This window comes from Giraffa tippelskirchi, chromosome 4 (assembly GCF_054371585.1).
Source record: "Giraffa tippelskirchi isolate mGirTip1 chromosome 4, T2T-mGirTip1v1.2.pri, whole genome shotgun sequence".
In the NCBI taxonomy this organism is placed as follows: Eukaryota; Metazoa; Chordata; class Mammalia; order Artiodactyla; family Giraffidae; genus Giraffa; species Giraffa tippelskirchi.
Window position 1 is genome coordinate 79,540,770 of NC_137278.1, and position 23,310 is coordinate 79,564,079.

Genomic DNA, 23,310 nt, shown 5'->3' on the forward strand with positions numbered 1-23,310 from the left:
AGGCCTATCAGAAGTAGCATTTGGGCCTTTTTATCTTTTTATATCTTGTCCATAATTTTCCTTAACTTACATACATATAATTATTTTTGGCCCCTTATAGTTTCTTTGTATCTTGTTACTTGAGGAGATGTTTGTCCAGGTGCAAGCACTACAGCAAAGGTCTCAGGTCCCAGCCTGTGTTATTATGACGAGAAGTCAACTGAAAGTCAGTCGGTCATGTCCTACTCTTTGCAACCCCATGGACTATACAGACCATGGAATTCTCCAGGCCAGAATACTTGGAGTAGGTGGCCATTCCCTTATCCAGGGGATCTTCCCAACCCAGGGATCGAACCCAGGTCTCTCGCATTGCAGGCAGATTCTTGACCAGCTGAGCCACAAGGGAAGCCTTCAATATTCAAGGGAATACTTGAATATTATGACTGGAATATTCAGTAAATGATCCACACCAAGGTATCAATGATTAATGATTTCATGAGGGCAGAGCATTACATTGAACACAAAACAGTAATACGTTTGGATCACTTCATTGTCCAGAAGGTACATTTGTGTAATTATCTCTTTGATATCCCAGCAGCCTTGGGAGTTGGGCAGTCTTGTTATGTGAGGTTCAGAGCATGGGGTAAAATGTCACAAGAATAGGATTTGATCAAGGATCCTAGGAACAAGACTTTAGCTTGAAGACCTGGGCACGAGCAACACAGAATGTGGGTTCTAAGCCCGCCTTCTGCATTCATAGCTCATCCACCCTAGAGAACTTCAGTTTCCTCCCCTGGAAAAAATAGTGGGGCTGATGGTACTCCTCCCAGGCACCTCCCACCTCTGAATTGTTGGAAAGAACAAGTAGGGTAACATCTGCGCAAGTGCTTTAAAAATTGTAAGATGTTGTACAACTAAGAGCTATTTATCAAAAGACATTTATTAAGTACTAAGCTGTGTTGGTGCCTGAGAGAGACAAGGACAAAACGTGACATAAGAGCTCAGCCTCATCACATATTCCCAGCAGCTTAGAGAGAGCCCTTCCCTTTATTCTCTGGTCTTCACATTACAAATGACATTTCTAGTAAGAACCCAAGTACAAATGATGAAAGACCTGGGCCGACAACTCTTCCTAGACATCTCAAGGGTACAAATCTCTTAACAAGCTTGTAAAAAGTATTTGTCAGGTCCAGTGAATATGCAAAGCAATTCTGTGGCTTGAAGCCAATAAAATCCACTGTTAGTAAATAAAATATGTTGCTGTGACAGAAGATACAAAATTAAAAGAGGATTTTGGCCTTGCTCTACCATCGTTCATTGCTTGACAGGATGGGATTGGAAGGAAACCAATACAGACATCTCTCTTCAGAGCTGGCCCTGGAAATACTTTTATAGTGGGTGAAATTTGTTTTTTAGAATTCTTGTTTCACTATATGGACTGTCCTGAGCACTTTCTTGTCTCTGGGCCCTAGGTCAGCCCCTGATAGGCAGGAAATATCCTCTTCATCTCTTCCATACCCCTTCCTCACCCTTTACATGTATCTGATTTGCATATAATATGTGCGATGCCTTCCATCTAAGGATTTGAGTACCATATCCATGACTACTGAAAGAACCAGAAAAAAAGCAACCATCTATCCCTTCCCAGATAGGCTCCATTGTTTAGATGAGACTATGTTTTAATGTATATTTAAGAGCCTTTTACTAACACAAGTACTAAATGCATTCTTTGTAAATATAACAGGAAATATTAGTAAGCAAAGAATGCAAAAGAAGTATAATCCCAACATTCATTTTTATTCTTGTATCTATCTTTCAAGTTTTAGTATGTTACATTTATTTTTAATTTGTCATTTTAGAGTATTCAACCAAAGAATCTGAAGTTAGATTTCTATATACAGGAAGATTATTTTATCTTACATACTGTTCTCCTCTTGAAGGGGTCAAGGGTGTATGTGGTAAGAGTGCGACCAAAGACCATGTTGACAGGTTTATCTATTCCTTCTCAGTTAAATAACTGTATTGAATGAAATTGATCTCACAGTCATCAGAAACTTCCTTTCAGGGCCATGTTTGTTTTTCCCTTTATATCACAAAATGGGGTGTATGTTTACCAAATTTGAAAGGACAGTGAGCAAATGGTAGAAGACATGAATCATTCATAACCTTACTACCTAGAGGTAAATGCTGTTAACACTGAAATGAGTATACATACGTTAATTGTGCATACAAGTTAAATGTGAACTTTACATTGTTTTGTTTTTTCTCATGACAATCGATTATCTTATGTCATTTATTTTTTATTGAGTACCTCAAAAGCTATATAAGCATAACTGATATATTTAATTGAAATATTATGTGCTAAATGTGATAGAAGGTGTCTAGAGCTGGTTTCAACCTTCGTCTCTTGGTCTCCATATGGCCAACGGTTAGGACAAACATCTCTTCAAAAATATTTGACAGGATGCCGTTGACAAGGTATTATGTTATGAGTTATAGTATCTATTGATTAAATGACCACGCTTCAGGCCATTTTACACAGTGATCCTTCTTTCAATCAGTCATTTGTTAAAAGAAAAAAAAAATGTGCCAGATATTATACCAAGTACTGGACATATGGAAAGTAAAAGCAGCCTCTACTCCAATCAGCTTGAAGTTCCGTGACATAAATAAAGGTGTACCACAAAGTATGAAATGACACAGAACAGGATGTATGTTTCAGAGGTTCAGAAAAGGAATCTCTTGCTTCCATTGTGTGTCTAGGAAGTTCTATTAAGAGCTAAACTTTAACTTAGGTACTAAAGGATGAGTAGAACTTGGACATGTGATACTGGGTATGGGAAAGTGAATGGAATATAAATTATTGAAACAGAGAGAGTGGAATAAAAGAGACCACTGAATAGTTTGGTGTGTTTAGAACAAGAGAGTTCACGGAAGATAATATTAAGAAAACAAATGTGTATAAGTTTGTTTCATTTTTTTTTTTAGTAATGAACGTTTCAACATTTTTTAGTAATCTTATTTCAGTTTCTTTTCATCTTATTCAATTATGTTACCCAATTATTTTCTCTTTTATTTAAGTATAACTGATTTGCAATATTATATCAATTTTAGGTTTACAGCATAGTGATTCAGTATTTTTACAGATTATATTTTATTATTACAAGATATCGGCTATATTTCTATGCTATATATTTTTGTTGTTCATCTATTTTATACATAGTAGTTCGTACATCTTAATACTATATCCCTAATTTGCCTTTTCCTCTCCCCAGTGGTAATGACTGGTTTGTTTTCTGTATCTGTGTGCCTGTTTTTGTTTTGCATACATACTTATATGTGTTATTTTTTAGATTCCATGTATAAGTGGTATCATACAGTATTTATCTTTTTCTGACTTCACTAAGTGTAATATTCTCTAGATTTATCCATGTTGCTGCCCTTGGCAGAATTTCATTCTTTTTCATGGCTAATATTCCATTGCATGTGTGTGTACATACATTACATTTTCTTAATCCAGTTATCTGTTGATGGATACTGGGACACTTCCATGTCTTAAATACTGTTAATAGTGCTACTATGAACATTGGGGTTCATGTATCTTTTTTAATTAGTTTGTTTTAATTTCTTCAGATGAACAGTGTTCTGCTTATTTTCTCTTCTAGAAGTTTTATGGTTTCAGGTCTAGAAGAGAAAATAGGCAGAACACTTTTTGATGTAAATCATAACAACATCCTTTTTTTTGGATCTGTGTTTGTATATCCATTTGAATTTATTTTTGTATATGGTGTAAGGAAATATTCTAATCTCATTCTTTGACATGTAACCGTCCAGTTATTCCAGTGTCACTTGTTGAAGAGACTTTTTCCATTATATATATTCTTACCTCCTTTTTCATAGATTAATTGACCAGAATTGACCATAGGTGCATGGGTTTATTTCTGGGCTGTCTGTTCTATTGATCTATGTGTATGTTTTGGTGCCTGTACCATACTATTTTGATTACTTTGGCTTTATAATATAGTGTGAGTCCTGAAGCATGATATCTTCAGTTTTGTTCTTTTTTCTCAAGATTGTCTTGGCAATTAAGGGTCTTTAGTGGAACCATGTGAATTTTAGGATTATTTGTCCTAGTTCATGAAAAATGTCATGGATATTTTGGTAACAGATTACATTAAATCTGTAGATTGCTTTGAGTATGGCCATTTAAAAAAATATTCTTACAATCCAAGAACACAGGGTATCTTTCCATTTCTTTGTATCATCTTCAGTTTCCTTCATCAGTGTTTTATAGTTTTCAGAACATAGGTCTTTCACCTCTTTGGTGAAGTTTATCCTAGGCATTTGATTATTTTTGATGCAGTTTTAAACAGGATTTTTTTTTTACTTTCTGATAGTTCATTATTAGTGTACAGAAAAGCAACAGATTTCTATATGTTAATCTTGAATCCTACAACTTTGCTGAATTCATTTGCTAAACCTAATAGGTTTGGAGTAGAGAGTTTAGCGTTTTCTATATAAAAAATCATGTCATTTGCAAATAGTTAAAGTTTTATTTCTTTCCTTCCAATTTGGATGCTTCTTATTTCTTTTTGTCTCATTGCTGTGGCTAGGACTTTGCATCCTGTGTTAAATAGATGTGATGAGAGTGGGCATCCTTGTCTTTTTCCTGAATTTAAGGTTAGGCTTTCAGGTTTTCATTGATGAGTATGATGCTAGGTGTGGGTCTGTCATAAATGACCCTTATTATGTTGAGAAAGTGAAGTGAAAGCGTCAGTCACACCGTCATGTCCAATTCTGTGGGACCCCATGGAAATAAGGAAAGTTGCCTTGTTGTTCAGGGTGGAAACCATGAAATTCAGGTTGTTGCAGCAGGCTTAGTGGGGAAGAAGTGCTCTCTGATTATAGGGATGTGGAGGCAGGGCTCTGTCCAAAGGCTGCACAGGAGGGGGACACACCACCTCGCCCCTATAAGAAAGTGGAGGAAGTCTTAGTTCATCCCCCATCCCTGCAGGAGAGGGACACACACTTTTGGAGACAGAGATGAAGGACAGAGTTCCTCCTGCAGACCCCCAGCTGCAGTGCCTACTGTGGGAGGGGTGGCTGCAGAGGGTGTTCTAGATGTTCAGTGTCCAACTCTTTTGCAACCCCATGGACTGCAGCCCACCAGGCTCCTCTGTCCATGGAACTCTCCAGGCAAGAATACTGGGTGGGTAGTGATAGTCGTAGTGATTCCCTTCTTCAGGGAACCTTCCTGACCCAGGGATTGAACCTGGGTCTCCTGCATTGCAGACAGATTCTTTACCATCTGAGCCACCAGGGAAGCCCTATTATGTTGAGAAATGTTCTCTATACCAACTTTGATTAGAGTTTTTTCATCATAAATGGATGTTATATTCTGTCAAGTGGGTTTTTGGCATCTATTGAGATAATCATGATTCTTATCCTCCTTTTTGTGAATATGGTATGTCACATTGATTTGCTAATGGCGAACCATCCTTATTTCACTAGAATAAATCCAACTTGATCATGATGTATCATTCTCTTTATGTATTGTTGGATTCAGTTTACTAACGTTTTGTTGATTTTTGCATATATATTCATCAAAGATATTGGCTTGTAATTTTCTTTTTTGTGCTGTCTTTGTCTGATGTTGATATCAGGGTAGTGGTGGCCTTATAGAATGGATTTAGAAGTCTTTTTTCCTCTTCAATTTTTTGGAATAGTTTGAGAAGAATTATTTCTTTTTTATACATTTGGTAGAATTCCCCAGTGTAGCCATCTGGTGTTGGACTTTTGTTTCCTAGGATTTTTGTTAATTAGAAATTCAGTTTCACTACTAGTGATCAGTCTGTTCAAATTGTGTGTTTCTTCTTGATACAGTCTTGGCAAGTTGTCTATGTCTAGAAATTTGTCCATTTCTTCTAGGTTGTTCAGTTTATTGGCATATAACTTTTCATACTATTCTCTTATTTTTTGTATCTCTGTGGTATCAGTTTTTTAAAAATTTTTATTGGCATATAGTTGATTTACAATGTTATGTTAATTTCAGGTGTTCAGCAAAGTGAATCGGCTGTACATATATGCATACCCATATATTAATACATATAACTTTTTCTGTCCCCTCACTTTCAGTCTGTGTGTCTGTAGCCGTGAAGAAAGTCTCTTTTTTATATCTAGTCAGCCACTCTGTGTCTTTTGATTGGAGAATTTTTCCATTAACTTTTAAAGTAATCATTTATAGGTATGTATTTACTACCATTTTAATAGTTGTTTTCTGGTTGCTTTTATACTTATTCTCCATTCTTTTGTTTTCTTGTGGTTGACTTTTTTATTGTGTTTGTGTTCATTTCTTTTTGGTTTTTGATATATCTATTGTAGGTTTTTGGCTTGTGGTTATATGTGGTTGATATATGTTGACCTGTAATTACATTAACTTGTTTTAAACTTACAGTCATTTAAGTCCAAACACATTCTAAGAGATCTATATTTTCTACTTCCCTCCTCCAACATTTTGTTTTTATTATTATAGTTTACATCTTTATGCTTATCACTTAACTATTTATTCTAGTTGTAGTTGCTTTTATAATTTTTTGCCTTTTAATCTAGGTACTGATTTATTGAAGTGGTTGATCCTCATATCTTACTATATATTTGCTTTTCCTAGTGGAATTTTCCCTTTCCTATAGATTCTTAATTCTTTTCTATTTAGAGAAGATCCTTCAGCATTTCTTTTATGGCATGTTTAGTATTGATGAATTATCTTAGTTTTTGCTTGTCTGAGAAGTTCTTTATCTCTCCTAGTCCAAATTATAATCTTGCTGGATAGAATAGGTTGCAGGTTTTTCCCTTTCAGCAGTTTGAATATATCATGCCACTCTCTTCTGGCCTGCAAAATTTCTGCAGACCAGTCAGCTGATAGCCTTATGGGGAATTCCCTTGTATATGACTCTTTTGCTATCTTTAGAATTCTCTAACTTTTGCCATTTTAATTGTGATATGTCTTAGTGTGAAGCAGTTTGGAATCCTCTGTGCATTCGGTATCTGTATCTGATTTCTTCTTCAGGTTTGGGAGGTTTTCAGCTATAATTTCCTCAAATACATTTTTAATCCCCTTCTCTCATCTCCTTCTGGAATTCATATAATGAAAATGTCAGAACCCTTACTATTATGCCAGATATCAAATTGCTTTCATTTTTAAAAAAATTTCTTTCTGCTATCCTGATTGTGTGATTTCTATAATTCTATCTTTCAGGTCACTTGCATATTCTTCTATATCAGTATGTTATTCATGTTTCTGGTTTATTTATTTCAGCTATTATTCATTTCTGAATGGGTCTCATTTATATTTGCTAGTTCCTTGCTAGAATAGTATTTTGATCAGTTATTTTCCTTAATTCAGTTAATAATTTTATCAACAATTTTTGACATAGCTGTGTCTAGTTCAATTTACTACCAGTGTTTTGCATTCTTTAGTTGATAAATTGTGTATTTCTGTTTTATTATTTTTTTCTTGCTCTTTCAATTTTGAGTAGTTCCACCCTTCACTTTGCTTAACTTTCTCTGCCTCTGTGAATTTAGGTTAAACAGTTAATGTGGCCTTGAAGTGGTGTTCTTATGTGGGAGGATCCCTATACAGACTGCATGTACCTAATGCCTTTGGTGGGAGGACTGGATTTTATGTATATGCTTGTCTCACGTTTCTTCAGGGTGTGTGGGCAGCTATCTCCTTGGTAGGCAGTAAGGCTGGAAATGGGGTTGAGGGGCTAGAGCTGATGTCAGATGTGAAGCAGGACTTCTTGTCTGCTCGGTTATCATCATTGCCTGGTTAGGGTCAGTGTCAGGGTCAAGTCTAGCAACCAAGTTGCTAGAGAAGAAGCCTTGAGGGTCAGGCTCAAGCTGACTCCTTTCCCTTTAAGTATCTGTTTCTCCCTCTCTCTGTGCCAGGACCATTGCCCCAGAGGGCTGTGCTGAAGCATGTGGGGCCTGTACACAGAGGTCCGATGCACAGCCTGTGTAGGCATCTGCTGCTTCACTCAGATGCAGCCTTGGGTGTGAATCCCCTTTGTTTCCCACAGCCAATCACTGCCCCCTGCCTCTGCCACGCCCACCCCTATTGTAGAACTACTCTTGTAGTCTGGCAAGGACCTGCGTGGACTCAGCATGTATTGGTAGGTTAGTTGTGGTAGAAGGGCAGCTCTTGGTCATCTGGGTGGTTCCTGGTGTGCTGCTGCCGCCCACCTGGGGCTTCTCCTCAGAATGAGTCACCTTTGTGACCATGGTCTGGTCTTCCCCCCCATTCCTGGCTGCCCCAGATCCAGTACTGCACTGTGGGGTGAAGTAAGCAGGGCGAGATCATTTGCTCAGTTCAGGCTGGGAAGTGGAATGAGGCAGTCATTGGCAACCTAGTAGCCTCCAGGGTAGACCTCTCTCTGCCTTACTCTGAGAGCTAGTCAGCACATGTGCAGTGTCCAGGCTTCTCCAGCCTTTCCATCTGACCCAGTTCCTCCAGCCAGGCAAAGAGGTCTCTCTCCTCTGCATAGATCCCCAGAATCTGGGATGCCCAGTCTGTGGCTTGACCTACTCACTACATAGGTCCACTCTCGTCATCTCCCTTTTCCTCTGAGTCCCTTTCTAAGGGCCCAGGTCTAGAACCAGTCACTTTTCTTCTCTCCCTACCAGAGTATGTATGTATCTTTCTTACAGCCTTGGTTGTAAAGGGGTTCTTCTGCCAGTTTCCAGTTCATTTTAAGTGAGAATTATTCATTCAGAGAAAGTGAGTTCCATGTCCTCTTATTCCACCGTTATCTCCTATGTTTCAGATTTTAAAATTATAGAATATATAAATAAATTGCACAAAAGTGTGTATACAAAGACAAATATTTACCCACCACTTTTTAATGGACTCATACTAGTCATTGTTACATAACCTGCTTTTTCTCTTAGTGGTGCATCATGAAAATTTTTCAGTTAGTGTATCATTACATCATGATTTTAACACTTGCACAATATTATGTTATATGAAATTGCAATTTATTTTACTGAAATTGCAGGCAATTCAGTTGTTTCTAATTTTTCTCTAACATAAAATGTCTGCTCTAAACATCCCCATAGGTACACTTTCACATTTGTAAAGTTAATTCTAAATTCCCAGAAGTAGAATCGCTTAACCAAAGATTTTATGGATTTTTAACTTTTGATTGACACATGCCATTTTGTACTATGTGATTCATAGGAATGAGTTAATGAGGGAAATGCTACACCAAGTCAGGGCAAGGAGGAATCAGAAATGGGACAATTATCAGAACTTTTCAGAACCCCCTTAGGTCTCACCTGCTGCCTCCAGGGCTGGGTTGAAATTGTGTGCACTGACCTTTACCGTTTATTGAGTTGCCTCCCTTTGCTTGGGTTGGGAAGAACCCCTGGAGAAGGGATCAGCTACCCACTCCAGTATTCTGGCCTAGAGAAGTCCATGGACTGTATAGTCCATGGGGTTGCAAAGAGTCAGACACGACTAAGTGATTTTCACTTTCCATTTGCCTACTTTTAATAGTTTTTCGTGTTCTCCTGCGCTTATAATGCACAAAGCAGCCTCTTCAAAAAGAGAATTTCTCTGTGGAATAAATAGCTCGGTAGACACCCACAGGGTAAAGACACAGGCTGCTGTCGTCAGTGTATTGTCTGGAGCCACAGACTTAGAATCACACCAATAGCCACCTAACAGGGAGTTTCCTTTGTGACTCATTAAGGCTCCCTGGAGGTGAGAGCGAGGTCTTTCTTTCAGATCCTTCTCAGCTATATCTAGCTCTAGTGATACTTGGTGGACCTTGAGCTTTACCATCTCTAAAGTAGGACTTGAGAAGAGGAGGGAGAGGATTTGAGAAGACTCAGATAAGAGATGGATGTTCCCAAATAGAACAAAGCACACAAGAAAGAACCAGGTTTCCAATGCAAGGAAGGTGGAGAGGGAGAAGCAAACCGGGGGACATTATTTTGTGCAGGGCAGTTCGGAACTGTTTTTGAGGCAAAAAGGGTGTTTCAGGTGTATCTTTCTCTTAACAAACTAACACGGCTTAGGAAAGTGACAGTTAATTCAGCTTTTTTGTTTTAGTGCCCTTCTCTTTTTTCTCTTGAAAATGTTGCTTCACTAAATCTTACCATGTTTTTTTTTTACCCTCAAGGACCTGGTGTCACTAAAGGCTTATTATGAGAGTAAGAGAATTACGACTCAAAATATCAAAAAATTTAATTATTTAACATAGATTCATTCAAACCCATTTTTATGTTCTTTTATAGACAATGTAAATGTAATCCTGGGAGAAGCCAGGAATATAAGGAGTTAAAAAAAGTGTTTTATCAAGTCATTGACCTCTCAAAATGATCAGCTGTTTTAACATTATGTAGTTACAATCATAGTTGAACATAATTGCTTCTGTACCTTTTCTTTGAACTCTTTGTCCATGTTCAAGTTTAAAGTATGTCAGTTATCTAGTCCTTCTCAGCCCGCCCCCTCCCCCCTGGACTTGTGGTTAAGAACATTCACTCCAGCTAGAGCCACACCTCTTTGGTCTGAATCCTAGCTTCACCTCTTGTTACTGGCTATGTAGCTTTGGTCAAATGTCTTATACTCTGGGCTTCAGTTTTCTCATCTGTTAAATGGGGATAATAATAGTACCCACATTAAAAGGTTGTTTGTGGATTAAATGAGGATCTATGTATGTGTAGTAGGAAGCCACATAAATGTTAACTGTTGTTGTCTTTATCTCTTCTATCATTTCTGAATATCAAGGACAGAACCACATTTTCCTATAATCCTATATAAGGTCTATTAGCTGTAAATCACCTTGCTGAAGGAAACCATAATAAAAGATTTTAATATCATCAACATATCCTTTGTTATCACCAGAACAAAGATTTCCAAAATATAATAACACTTAGCATTTGTTATACCTACCAATTTCTAGACACCACACTGAGCCTTTTTGCATCACTTCTTTTAATCATCTTATCAGCCATATAAATGAGGACTTGTATTTTCCCATGTTTACAGGTGAGGTTTTAGAGGCTTAGAGAAGTTGTGCTGAGGTCACATGGCCAGTGCATGGCAAATGGAAATAGAATAAGTAAGCAGAGTAAATAAAGTAAGCCAGGTCGTACTTAAGTTTGGGGTTTTCCTGGTACCTCAAACAGTGAAGAATCTGCCTGAAATGTGGGAGGCCTGGGTACAATCCCTGGGTCAGGAAGATCTCCTAGAGAAGGAAATGGAAACCCACTCCAGTATTCTTGCCTGGAGAATTCCATGGACAGAAGAGCCTGGTGGGCTACAGTCCATGGGGTCGCAAAGAGTCAGACATGACTAACACTTTCACTTATTTAAGTTTAGGCTCCTTACTACTATAATTAGATATATTATGCTGACCAGAGTTACTAGGACTGGTATTCTTCAGTAGCAATAGTCGTTATCCAGAGTAACACAGACTCAGGTGACCAAATTGGCCACTCACAGTGGCCTCAGCTTACTAAATATCTCCCTGCTAAGTGGAACCATTTATCTCACATGCACCAACTGGAAACTGTCAGATATCATGTTCATCATCCAGCTGCTGGTTGGCCAGAGCAAGGAGACTTCCTTTAAGTCAATCAACCTTGTAACCCCTTACTTGATCAGGCACACATTGGAATATCCACCACTGTAATCTGCATCAGCATTTTTATTTGGGTAAGCAAACAAACAGAACCTCAAGGTACCCTGCATACATAATCTGATCAACTCCAGAACCATATTAATGCAGGTCTCAAGAGACAGCCAGGTTAGAACATAACTTTCCTCTACAACCAGCTAGTTGGTCCAGGGTTCTTTTCAGGACTGAGAGTGAGAGGGGCAACAAGTGATGACTGAGAAATTCAAGATCCCCATCTCAGGTAAACCAACAGAGTTCTTTGGAAGGTTCAAAATGCTTCTGTTAACATCAAGAATAGAATCAGAGACTCAGAAAATTTTAGTAAATGCCATGAAGCTAGGAGCTTGAAGAAGGAAGGGGAACCATGAACCCACTCTTGAACATTCATGAACATTGTTCTGAAAAATAATCCTGTTATGGAACTGTATGTTCCCAGTATGTTTGAGTGGAGTGTTTACCATTTCCTTTTGGGAACATATATCAGATTACAGTTTGGAAATCAAATCAAATAGTACTGCTGGTTGTTGTTCATTCTCTTCTCTGCCTTGTGTTCTCTGAAGAATAAATACATTATTTTTCTATTTTAATTGGAATTAATCTTTCTTTGAACTTGAAATATACCAGGATTTCGGATACATCATAGGAAAACTAAGTTCCAGGGGTAACCTGCAAAATGCAAACATTCAAGTTAATAATATGAAAGTGAAAAGTAATTTATTCAATAACAAAATTGATTTTAAAAATTTTTATTTTATATTGGAGTATAGTTGATTAACAGTGTTTCAGGTATAAAGCAAAGGGATTCAGTTATGTATGTGTCTATTCTTTTTCAAATTCTTTTCCAATTTACGTTATTACAGAATATTGAGCTGAGTTCCATATGCTATATAGTAGGTCCTTGTTGGTTATCTAGCATTGTGTATATGTCAGTCCCAAACTGCCAACTTATCCCTCCCTGCCACCCTTCCCCTTTGGTAACCATAAGTTTGTTTTCTGTTTTGTAAATAAGTTCATTTGTACCTTTTTTTTTTTTTTTTTTTAGATTTTGAATACAAGCAATATCATATGATATTTGTCTATCTCTGACTTACTTCATTTAGTATGATAATCTCCAGGTCCATCCATGTTGCTGCAAGTGGCATTATGTCATTCTTTTTAGGTGGCTGAGTAATATTCCATTGTATGTATATGCTACATCTTCTTTATCTGTTCCTCCATCAATGGACATTTGCTTTGCCTCTATTTCTTGGCCATTGTAAATAGTGTTGCAGTGTACACTGGGGCACATGTATCCTTTTGAACCATGGCTTTCTCTGCATATATGCCCAGGGGTGGGATTGATAGATCATTTGGTAGCTCTATATTTAGTTTTTTAAGGAATCTCCATATGTTTGTCCATAGTGGCTGTACCAATTTAGATTCCCACCATTGGGGTGGGAGGGTTCCCTTTTCTACAAAATCTTGCCAGCATTTTTTTGTAGACATTTTGATGATGACCATTCTGTCTGGTGTAAAATGATATCTCAATGTGCTTTTGATCTGCATTTCTCTAATAATTAGCCATGTTGAGCATCTTTTCATGTGCCTCTTGGCCATCTGTGTGTCTTCTTTGGATAAATATCTACTTAGATCTTCTGCCCATTTTTTGATTGGGTTGTTTGGGTTTTTTTTTTTTTATATTGAGCTGCATGAGCTGTTTATAAATTTTCAATATTAATCCCATGTCAGTTACATCATTTGCAAATATTTTCTTCCATTATGTGGGCTTTTCATTTTGTTTATGGTTACCGTGACTGTGCAGAAGCTTTTAAATTTAATTAGGTCCCATTTGTTTGTTTTTGTTTCCATTACTCTGGGAGATAGTTTGAAAAAATATTGCTGTGATTTATGTCAAAGAGTGTTCTGCCTACGTTTTCCTCTAGAAGTTTTATAGCATCCAATCTTACATTTAGATCTTTAATCCATTTTGAGTTTATTTTTGTATATAGTGGTAAAGATTGATCTAATTTCAGTTTTGTACACGTGGCTGTCCAGTTTTCTCAGCATCATTTATTGAAGAGACTGTCTTTCTGCATTGTATAATCTTATCTCCTTTGACATAGATTAATTGACCACGGTTGCATGGGTTTATTTCTGGGCTTTCTATCCTGTTCTGTTGATCTATACTTGTTTTTTTGTGCCAGTACCATACTGTATTGATTACTGTAGAGTTGTAGTATAGTCTGAAGTCAGGGAGCCTGATTCCTCCATTTTTCTTAAGACTGCTTTGGCTTTAGGGTCTTTTGTGTCCCCATCAGATTTTAAGGCTTTTTGTTCTAGAACCATGAAAATAAATGCTATTGGTAATTTGATAGTGATTTCATTGAATATGTAGATTACCTTGGGTAATATAGTCATTTTCACAATATTGATTCTTCTAATACAAGAACACGGTATATCTTTCCATCTGTGTCATCTTCAATTTCTTTCATCAGCATCTTACACTTTTTGGAGTATAAGCATTTTGCATCCTTAGGTTTATTTCTAGATATTTTATTCTTTTTGATGTTATGGTAAAGGGGACTGTTTAATTTCCTTTTCTGAGCTTTCGTTGTTAGTGTATAGGAATGCAAGAGATTTCTGTACTTTAATTGTGTATCCTCCAATTTCACCTATTTATTGATGAGCTCCAGTAGTTTTCTGGTAGCATCTTTAGGATTTTCTATGCATAGTATCATTTCATCTGCCAACAGTGAAGGTCTTCCTTCTTTTCTAATTTGGATTCTTTTTATTTTTCTTCTCTGATTGCCATGGCTAGGACTTCCAAAACTATGTTGAATAAAACTGCAAGAGTGCACATCCTGATCTTGTTTCTAATCTTAGAGGAAATGCTTTCAGCTTTTTGCCATTGAGTATGGTATTAGTTGTATGTTTGTCATATATGACCTTTATTATGTTGAAGTACATTCCTTCTATGCCCAATTTCTGGAAAGCTTTTATCACAAATGAGTGTTGGATTTTGTCAGAAGCTTTTTCTGTATCTATTGACATGACCATATAGTTTTTATATTTCAATTTGTTGATAGGGTAGTTCACACTAGTTAATTTGTGGACAGGGAGGCCTGGGGTGCTGCAATTCATGGGGTCACAAAGAGTTGGACACGACTGAGAGACTGAACTGAACTGAATTTGTGGATATTGAAAAAATCTTTGCATCTCTGGGATAAATCCCATTTGATCATGGTATATGATCTTCTTAATATTTTGTTGGATTTGATTTGCTAGTGTTTTGTTTAGGATTTTTTGTGTCTATGTTCATCAGTAATATTGGCCTGAATTTTTTTTTTGTGGTATCTTCATCTGGTTTCAGTATCAGAGTGATGGTGACATCATAGAATGAGTTTGGAAGTGCTCTTTCCTCTGCAGTTTTTTGGAAGGGTATCAAAGGTTATGTGTTAACTCTGCTCTAAATGTTTGATGGAATTTGCCTGTGAAGACATCTGGTCCTGGACTTTTGTTTGTTGGGAATTTTTTAATCACCATTTCAATTTTTGTACTTGTAATTAGTCTGTTCATATTTTCTATTTCTTCCTGGTTCAGTCTTGGGAGATTGTACCTAAGAATTTTTTCATTTCTTCTAGGTTGTCCAATTTATTGGTGTATTGTTGCTTGTAATAGTCACATGATCCTTTTGTATTTATGTGGCTTCCATTGTAACTTCTTTTTCATTTCTAACTTTATTGATTTGAGCCCTCTCCCTTTTTTCTTGATGATTTTGGCTAAAACGTTTATCAATTTTGTTCATTTTTGAGGACCAGCTTTTAGTTTCTTTGATCTTTGCTATTGTTTGTCTTTATTTCTGCTCTGATCTTTATGATTTCTTTCTTTCTACTAACTTTGGGTTTTGTTTGTCCTTCTTTCTCTAGTTGCTTTAGGTGTAAGGATAGGTTTGAGACTTTTCTTTAGAAACAAGAACTTTAGAACTGAATTCAGGAAACAGAACTTCTGACCATTATTCATGTTATTGCTGGAATCAACTTGACTTAGCCATACTTTTCTTGCCTGTAAAATAGGCATAATTATGACAATTTAGGGAGCTGATAAGAGGATTAAGTAATATGGATTTCAGAGCACTTTGTAAACTGAAAGTTGGTATAAAATACAGGAAGTTATTATTTACACTGAAATCAACTCTCAAAATGTCAAAAGGAATAGGAACTATCAGAAAATGGGAATGAAAACTTTTATGACCAGAAAGGGAATTTTTTTTTTTTTAGTTTATCATGTAGTTCCCCTGTGTGCTAGGCATAAATAATATTTATATATTATCTTTTAGCTCATTTAGGTTATATCATTCAGTGATTTGAAGTGATTTTGCCTCCCCCCAAGCTGGGTATAACTGAGTTTTGTCTGTCTGGTGGCCAGGACCATGCCGAGGGGTTTAGCAGGCAGCTATATGCTCAGGAAGAATTTAGGCATGCTGCCTGCTGCTTAGTAGGGGTGTGTTCCTACCATGTTGTTGGGTATTTGGCCTGAGGTGTCCTGGAATGGGATCCTGTTGAGTGGGGCCAGGTCTTGGTGAGAGACGGTGCTCTGCCCTGAGGGCTCACACCAATGAGCACTCCCCAGAACTGCTACTGCCAGTGTCTTTGTTCCCTAGTGAGCCACAGCTGCCTCTGCCTCCACTGAAGGAGACCCTCTGGTACTAGCAGGTAGGTCTGGCCCAGGCTGTTATGAAGTCACTGCTTTTTTCACTGGGTCCTAGTGCACACAGACCTTGTGAGCACGGGGACCAAACACTGCTAGCCTTCAAAGCCGGACTTTCTGGAGGCTCCACCCCTGTTGCCAGACCATAAGTCTGGGAAACCTGATGTGGGACTCAGAACTTTCATTCCTATGGGACAATTTCTGTGATATAATTATTTTCCAGTCTTTCATTTGCACACACCCCCCCCCCCCCGCCCCGAGTGGGCATGGGACTTGATTTTATCACAACCGTGCCCTCTTACCATCATAATAATGGACTTCCTTCTCTGTCTTTCTTTGGATGTAGGATATCTTTTTTTGTTAGGGTCCAGCATTTTTTTGTTGATAGTTCTTCAGCAGTTAGTTGTGATTTTGGTGTTTTCCTAAGAAGAGGTGAGCTCACATCCTTCTTACTCTGGCCACCATCCATCCTGAATCCCCACAATATTGATTTTGTTGACCTATGTGTCAGAGCTATTCCATGTGTTTTCTCGACTAATACAGGGAAGGTACCACTGTCCTCACACAGAGGGTGAATCGAGGGCTCTGTGTAGTTGGTTAGTGGGTCTCAGTCTGGTTGGAGAGCCTTAACAAATGTCAGTGCTCAGCCTGCATTCTAGACCAAGGAAACAGAAACCCAGAGTGGAGCTCGCAATCTGGTATTTTTCCGAAGCTAACCTGGTGATAAAAATGAGTAGAAGCAGGTGTTCTGACCTGCCAACATGAGTCCTCTTAACTTTTGACTTACCTCTTTTCTTCTCGTCTAAAAGTAGGTCAGTGTCATTGTCTCCATTTCTTTTTCAGGGACAAATTTTTATGGGTAGAAATTTTAAGTGTTTTTCCCTTTTTCAGTTTTTATAACTCCTCTAACTGGTCGTTAATCAATCAAACATCAGTAATTCCCTGATCTCTTAAACTTCTTCACTTGGATGCCAAACAAGGTTTCTTTTCATATGAGCCAGTGAGGTGACTGTGTGTAAGTAAGGAAGAAGTTTGGGTTTCATATTTACTGGGGTAAATAAATATTACAAAGGCAAAAACTTGTTTAAAGTCCTTAGTGACAGAGGAATTAGTACATAAGTAAAATTTGCATTTGAATTCTCAAAGAGTGAAACAAAAAGTGCATAGAAGACAGGAGGAATAGAGAGGAATATATGCATTGTTTAAGCAAGGATGTCTTTCAGTCATTAGTAAAATTAGGGCCATAAACCAGATCTCTAGTGTCTTTTTATGACTTAGAAAGTGAAAGTCACTCAGTCAAGTCTGACTCTCTGCAATCCTATGAACTATAGCCCTCCAGGCTTCTCTGTCCATGGAATTCTCCAGGCAAGAATACTGGAGTGGATTGCCATTCCTTTCACCAGGGAATCTCCTTGACCCAGGGATCGAACCTGGGTCTTCTGCATTGCAAGGGAATTCTTTGTCATATGAACCATAAAAGCAGCCCTTTTATGACTTAGGTTATATGGACTTTTAAAATACCTCGGACCTTAAAGTTAATATGTCTTTAAAGGGCGTTATAACTCCCCAGAAGTTTAGAATCATTACAGTAACTCAGAATTCTGGACCACTTATGGATTCTCTTGGGGTCTGGCTCTGTTGTATTATAAAAATAATTACTAATATTGAGCACTCATTAAGTATTAGGCCCTGTTCTTGTTCATGTTAACTCATTTCCCTCAAAACCGTATAAGTAGGTAAACTTCTTGCATGGCAGGTGAAAGAGCCAAAATTCAACTAATTTTAAGTAAATTTCCCTCATTCCTTAGCCTTTCATAGTTGCCATGCTTGAACTGGGTTTTTTTTTAAAAAGAGCACAGCACAAGTAGAGGGTCGGGGACTTCATGGCCAAGCTGCCCAGCACCTCCATCAAACTCACCCAAGCATTTATAAAAAATGCATATTCCTGTGTCTTTGTCTCAGAGGGTCTGATTAACTGGGTAGAGAGTAAATCCCCAAATCTTTCAAAAAACAAAACAAGGATCTCCCAGTATTTTCAGTATACACTTGATTGACATTATGCACAGTATCTAAAACAGTCCTCCCTGCCACCAGCTATTCCATGGCTATACTCATATAAATAGTCACTTACATGATTTGAAGTCAATAACCATGCCAACATTTCTTACCTGTTTTTAAGAGCTCAATGACTCTGTGCTGTGTGGTTTAACTTCACAAATACTGGCACAATTTCATCACTGGCAAAATCTTCAGGTCTAGACATCACTTTGAATATTTCATCTAGGTCATTTATCCTTTTAAAAGGAGATATTGTCATCATTAGTCAAGTTTAAGGGTAGACATGTATAGACTCCTGCTAAAAAGAAAAATCCCACCAAAATCATTTATCTGAATTTAGTATTGTGATATACTCTATGTACCACTCAACAGTAAAGTTAGGAAACCAGAACCCCTGAGTACACACAGATACAGGAGCCCAGAATGTCCCCTTGATGAGACTTCTGTCACTACTATGAGGAAGCTCTGAGCCCCTCACATTGTCAATAATTCACAGGTTCTGGGAGACAGCAACCCTGCCTCCATAAGCAGGCTAGACTTCAGTCAAAATCACTGTCAGCGTCAGTTTCTGAGCACAGACCACTTGAGAGTTGAACAGCTGGCCCCCAGCGTATGCTAAGAGTGAAGGCAAAGATAAATCATTTCAGGGTGGAACTATACAAAACACAGAACCCTTCATGTGACCTGCAGGGTTGTAAGAACTATCTCTTTTACAGAAGAAATGTTTAAGGCGTGGTCTCTAGGTAGCGATAAAGTTTGAGAAATTCAGTTAAAAAAATCATTTCTGGAGGAAAGGGGAGTGGGTTGACATAGTCCTGCATATTGACCAAGTGACTTGGCAAAGGCCAAATGCAGAGAACAATCATGTCCTGACTCTGTAATGTAATGAAACCACTTTCATTCCAGCCACACTGCCTCCTAAACATATCTTTCCTGTTAGTGATTCACAGTTACAGGGACCAAGGAGGCAGGATCAAAAGTCTAAAACTCTACAATTAACTTTAAATGTATTAGAATTCAAGGTGAGAATTAGAAATAAAAATTCCTATTAGAATATTGACCTGTAGTATATATGTAGGTATAGTTATAAACACATAAATTATTATCAACAATAACTTAGTTTGTAGCAATCACAATGGATATCTGACTCATATAGGTTTGTATTTAACAGTCTAATTTCTGAATACGCCTGTACTGTGGCAACAGTTCTTGTTTGGATGTCACCCTGGGGAATGGCATTTTCATGGCTTTTGCCTTGTTCAGCCACAAACAGGTCTTGGGCTTGGCATTCAGGGCCAGGCTTGGCAGGACCTCATCTACAGTCTGTGGTCTGCCACTCTGTGCACTGAGCAGTGGTGAGAGAAAGTGGTTTGGGGAGATTCCATCACACTTCATTTGGAAAACAGAGTTGTCTCTGTTGAAATTAAAGCTTAATAGTTTGGATTTACATATGTTTCTACAATTTTCTTATACAGGTTTTGAATTGCAAAACAAAGATCTGATGTATAATTCCAGTGAGTAAAACCTACCTGGCTCAGAGGCCCAAACACGTTTCATTTATGTGATAAGCTAATCACTTGGGTTGCTAACTTTCAGAGGCATTTATAAACAGGAATCTATTATTAGTAGAACTCTCCTGTGCTATTCACGTTAATGGGCTATTGAATAAATGACTTGAGCAAGAAGAAATCCCTGCAGACCCAGGAGGGCCTAGTAAAATCTTTGATTTTGTGCCTCATTTACTTCTCGCAAAGCAGCAGAGATGCCATCCAGAAAGTCCAGGGTTTGAGTGGAGATGGGGCACCCCGGAAGCCTAGAGTGCCACATACTATGTACCAAGGGAGGTAAGCAGGCCTAGGATGCCAGGTCCCCATCCCTACAGCATGACAGGGGGGAAGAGAGGAAGGGGAAGGGGAAGGCCCCGCATCACGAGCCGCCACCAGCAGGCATGTCAGCACAGAATTACCATCTAAAGTGTTCCTCAGCAGCAGCTGAGCTGTAAGTGGCTGTCTCCCACCTTGGACTCTGTTCATTTACATTCCTTGTTCAGCTGTCTGTCCTTGAAAATTAAAAGCCAAGTGACTTTTTTTTTTTTTTTTGAGGCTGCTGCTGTGGCAGTTCCTAATAACTCTTAATAATGAACTGCAAAAGACGAAGATTTGTCTCGCTTGGCTTTTACTCGCCGGCCTCTGTGATGATCCTGATCAGGCTGCAGTGTGTGATCTCAAGGGTAACATGTAGCACCAGTCCAGCAGGACAGGATAGCCAGCTGCCTACCCCTCCTTCTCAGTTCTTACCGGTACAGGAAGAAGCACTCTGCGGAAACCTGTCTCAAGTTTTCTGAGTGGAAGGAACGGGGCAGCCTGAAAGGGACTGAGGAGAGGAAAATGTGAGCCTTCCTAGGAGGGAAAGCAAGGTGTAGGCTGAGAATGGGCTCTGAAATCAAACAAATTTGGTTTCAGAATCCTTGCTCTATTGACGGACAATAGGCAGACTATCACAACATCACTGTTTCCCAGCTTGTAAAAATGGAATAATAACATCTACTCTACAAGGCTGATTGAGGGTTCAGTGAAAATATCCCTGTAACTATGGCTGATTCACATTGTTATATGACAGAAACCAGCACAACATTGTAAAGCAATTATCCTTCAGTTGAAAACTAAAAACATATCCATGTAACATGGGTAGCACAGAGTAAGAAGTTTGCCTCTTTATAAAACATAGGTCAGAATCTATCTGTGGGTCCATCCCACAGACTCTCAAGGTTAACCAGTTCCCTTTCGGAAAGAAAGTGACACTGCAGATTCAGTAGCCTCCGAGAAGCCTAAATAACCTCTCTCCCATGGCAAAGCACAAGAATCTACAGGCTTATGTAAGCAAACATGCTTTATGTATCATCCCCATTGGCGCTTGGGCTTCCCAGGTGTCACTAGTGGTAAAGGACCCACTTGCCATTGCAGGAGATGTAAGAGACATGGGTTTGATCCCTGGTGGGAAGATCTGCTGGAGGACAGCCTGGCAGCCCACTCCAGTATTCTTGTCTAGAGAATCCCATGGTCAGAGGAGCCTGGCAGGCTACAGTGCATAGCGTCACAAAGAATCTGACATGACTGAGCGACTTAGCACACGCGCTGTTGGAGGTGGCAAAAGAACAGCAACAGAGTGGAGAAAGCCATCCAGATATCACACATCTACACATTTGCTTAGACTATGATACCTTGTAGTAATAGCATACCTGCCACCATGGCTTTGCGAATGTGAGTGCGATTTGACAGTAATTAATATTTATTCTAAATTGACTGTCCAACATATTTTGCAGAGGTAGCGGAAAGGACTTTGATATCAGTAACTCGGTGATCATGTAAAAAGGAAGTTGAATATCTTACAGGTCCTGTTACATTATTAATAAAGGGAGCTATTTCAGATCCATCCTCAACTCACCTTTTAATAAACAGATCTGGGCAGCTCCATTCATGTCGTCTTCCCAAAACAACAACAATAGCTACCCTTGCTTTATACCAGAAACATAAGCATTTTACATTTGATAGCTCAATTTAACAAAAGCACTCTGAAGTGGGCATTACTATCATCATTTCACAGATTAGGAAATTGAATCTCTAAAAAGGAACTGCCTGGGGTCACATACTCACTTGCGAAGGAAGAATTTTAAACCCTCTGGCTTAAATGAGCACTGAACCCTTGTGCTCTGTTCACCAAGCCTAAGTCAGTTTTGTCCTACTCCTTGTAGAGAAAGAAAATGTGTGAATTCCCTAGCCTCAGAGAAAAGATGCATTCAGGATTATTGGTGAACAGAGCTTTGAGGCTGCCCATTAGGACGCCAGGTACAGGGAAAGGTGAGATAATATAATGAACAAGCATTTGCCTGAAGACAGAAGGCCCGAGCTCAGGCTTTAATGTGGCTTCTTCCTTGCTGTGTGATTTTGCACCCATTTACTTATCCTCTCCAAGCCCAGTATCCTCACCTCTAAAGTTTACTGCCCTCGTAGAATTGTTACCATCAACAAAGAACTGTGTGTGGTATCTGTGGGAAAAAGAACTTGACCAAAGTCACTTATAACTTACCCACCACCAAGCCCTCGAGTCCTGTTACCTAGGGATCCTCTTGTTCTGACTACACAGACTGGGACTTGAGAGAACAAAGCTCTGTCCTGGTCTCGGAGTTTCCACTGAAGGCTTGATTCCAGAGTACACGGCGGAAGCTTCCAGCACTCCACAGACCTCTGTAAGTGTCTAATCGTTCATTGTCTTTTTCTTCTTCCTCCTCAGACACATTTGCAAGCAAAGTGGCAGCCACCCAGGACCAGTATGCGGATGCATCCATAGGTAACGTCACAGGCAGCAACGCGGTGAACGTCTTCCTGGGCATCGGTGTGGCCTGGTCCATCGCTGCCATCTACCACGCGGCCAACGGGGAACAGTTCAAAGTGTCCCCTGGCACGCTAGCTTTTTCTGTCACTCTCTTCACCATTTTTGCTTTCATCAATGTGGGGGTGCTGCTGTATCGGCGGAGGCCAGAAATTGGAGGTGAGCTGGGTGGGCCCCGGACTGCCAAGCTCCTCACATCCTGCCTCTTTGTGCTCCTGTGGCTCTTGTACATTTTCTTCTCCTCCCTGGAGGCCTACTGCCACATAAAAGGCTTCTAAAGGAACAATCAGATGTAGTAAATTTATATATATATATACATATATATATATACATAAAAATTATGTATAATGAACAGAGGAAACTGGCATTTGTCATGTCCACCCACCTGCTGATGGAATCCAGCTTCAAGAGCAGACTCTGTACTAGGGCCGGAGTGAGAAAGCATCACCTCCCGTTCCCAGGGGCATCGTCTCGTTGAACCAGGCATGCAGGCAGGGCCATCTTTGCAGCTCAGCCC

At 38.9% G+C, this 23,310-nt stretch overlaps 1 protein-coding gene across 8 annotated transcripts in view; it reads left to right on the forward strand.

The window, feature by feature from the left end:
- SLC8A1 (solute carrier family 8 member A1) overlaps positions 1-23,079 on the forward strand; it is a 384,185-nt gene extending 361,106 nt beyond the window's left edge. For all 8 annotated transcript variants that reach the window (XM_081483159.1, XM_081483165.1, XM_081483162.1 and 5 more), the window contains one exon: positions 22,695-23,079. In XM_081483159.1, coding sequence (XP_081339285.1) covers positions 22,695-23,071 — 377 coding nt within the window. In that variant the 3' untranslated portion in view covers positions 23,072-23,079. The remainder of the gene's footprint in view (positions 1-22,694) is intronic.
- The last annotated feature ends 231 nt before the right edge of the window (positions 23,080-23,310 follow it).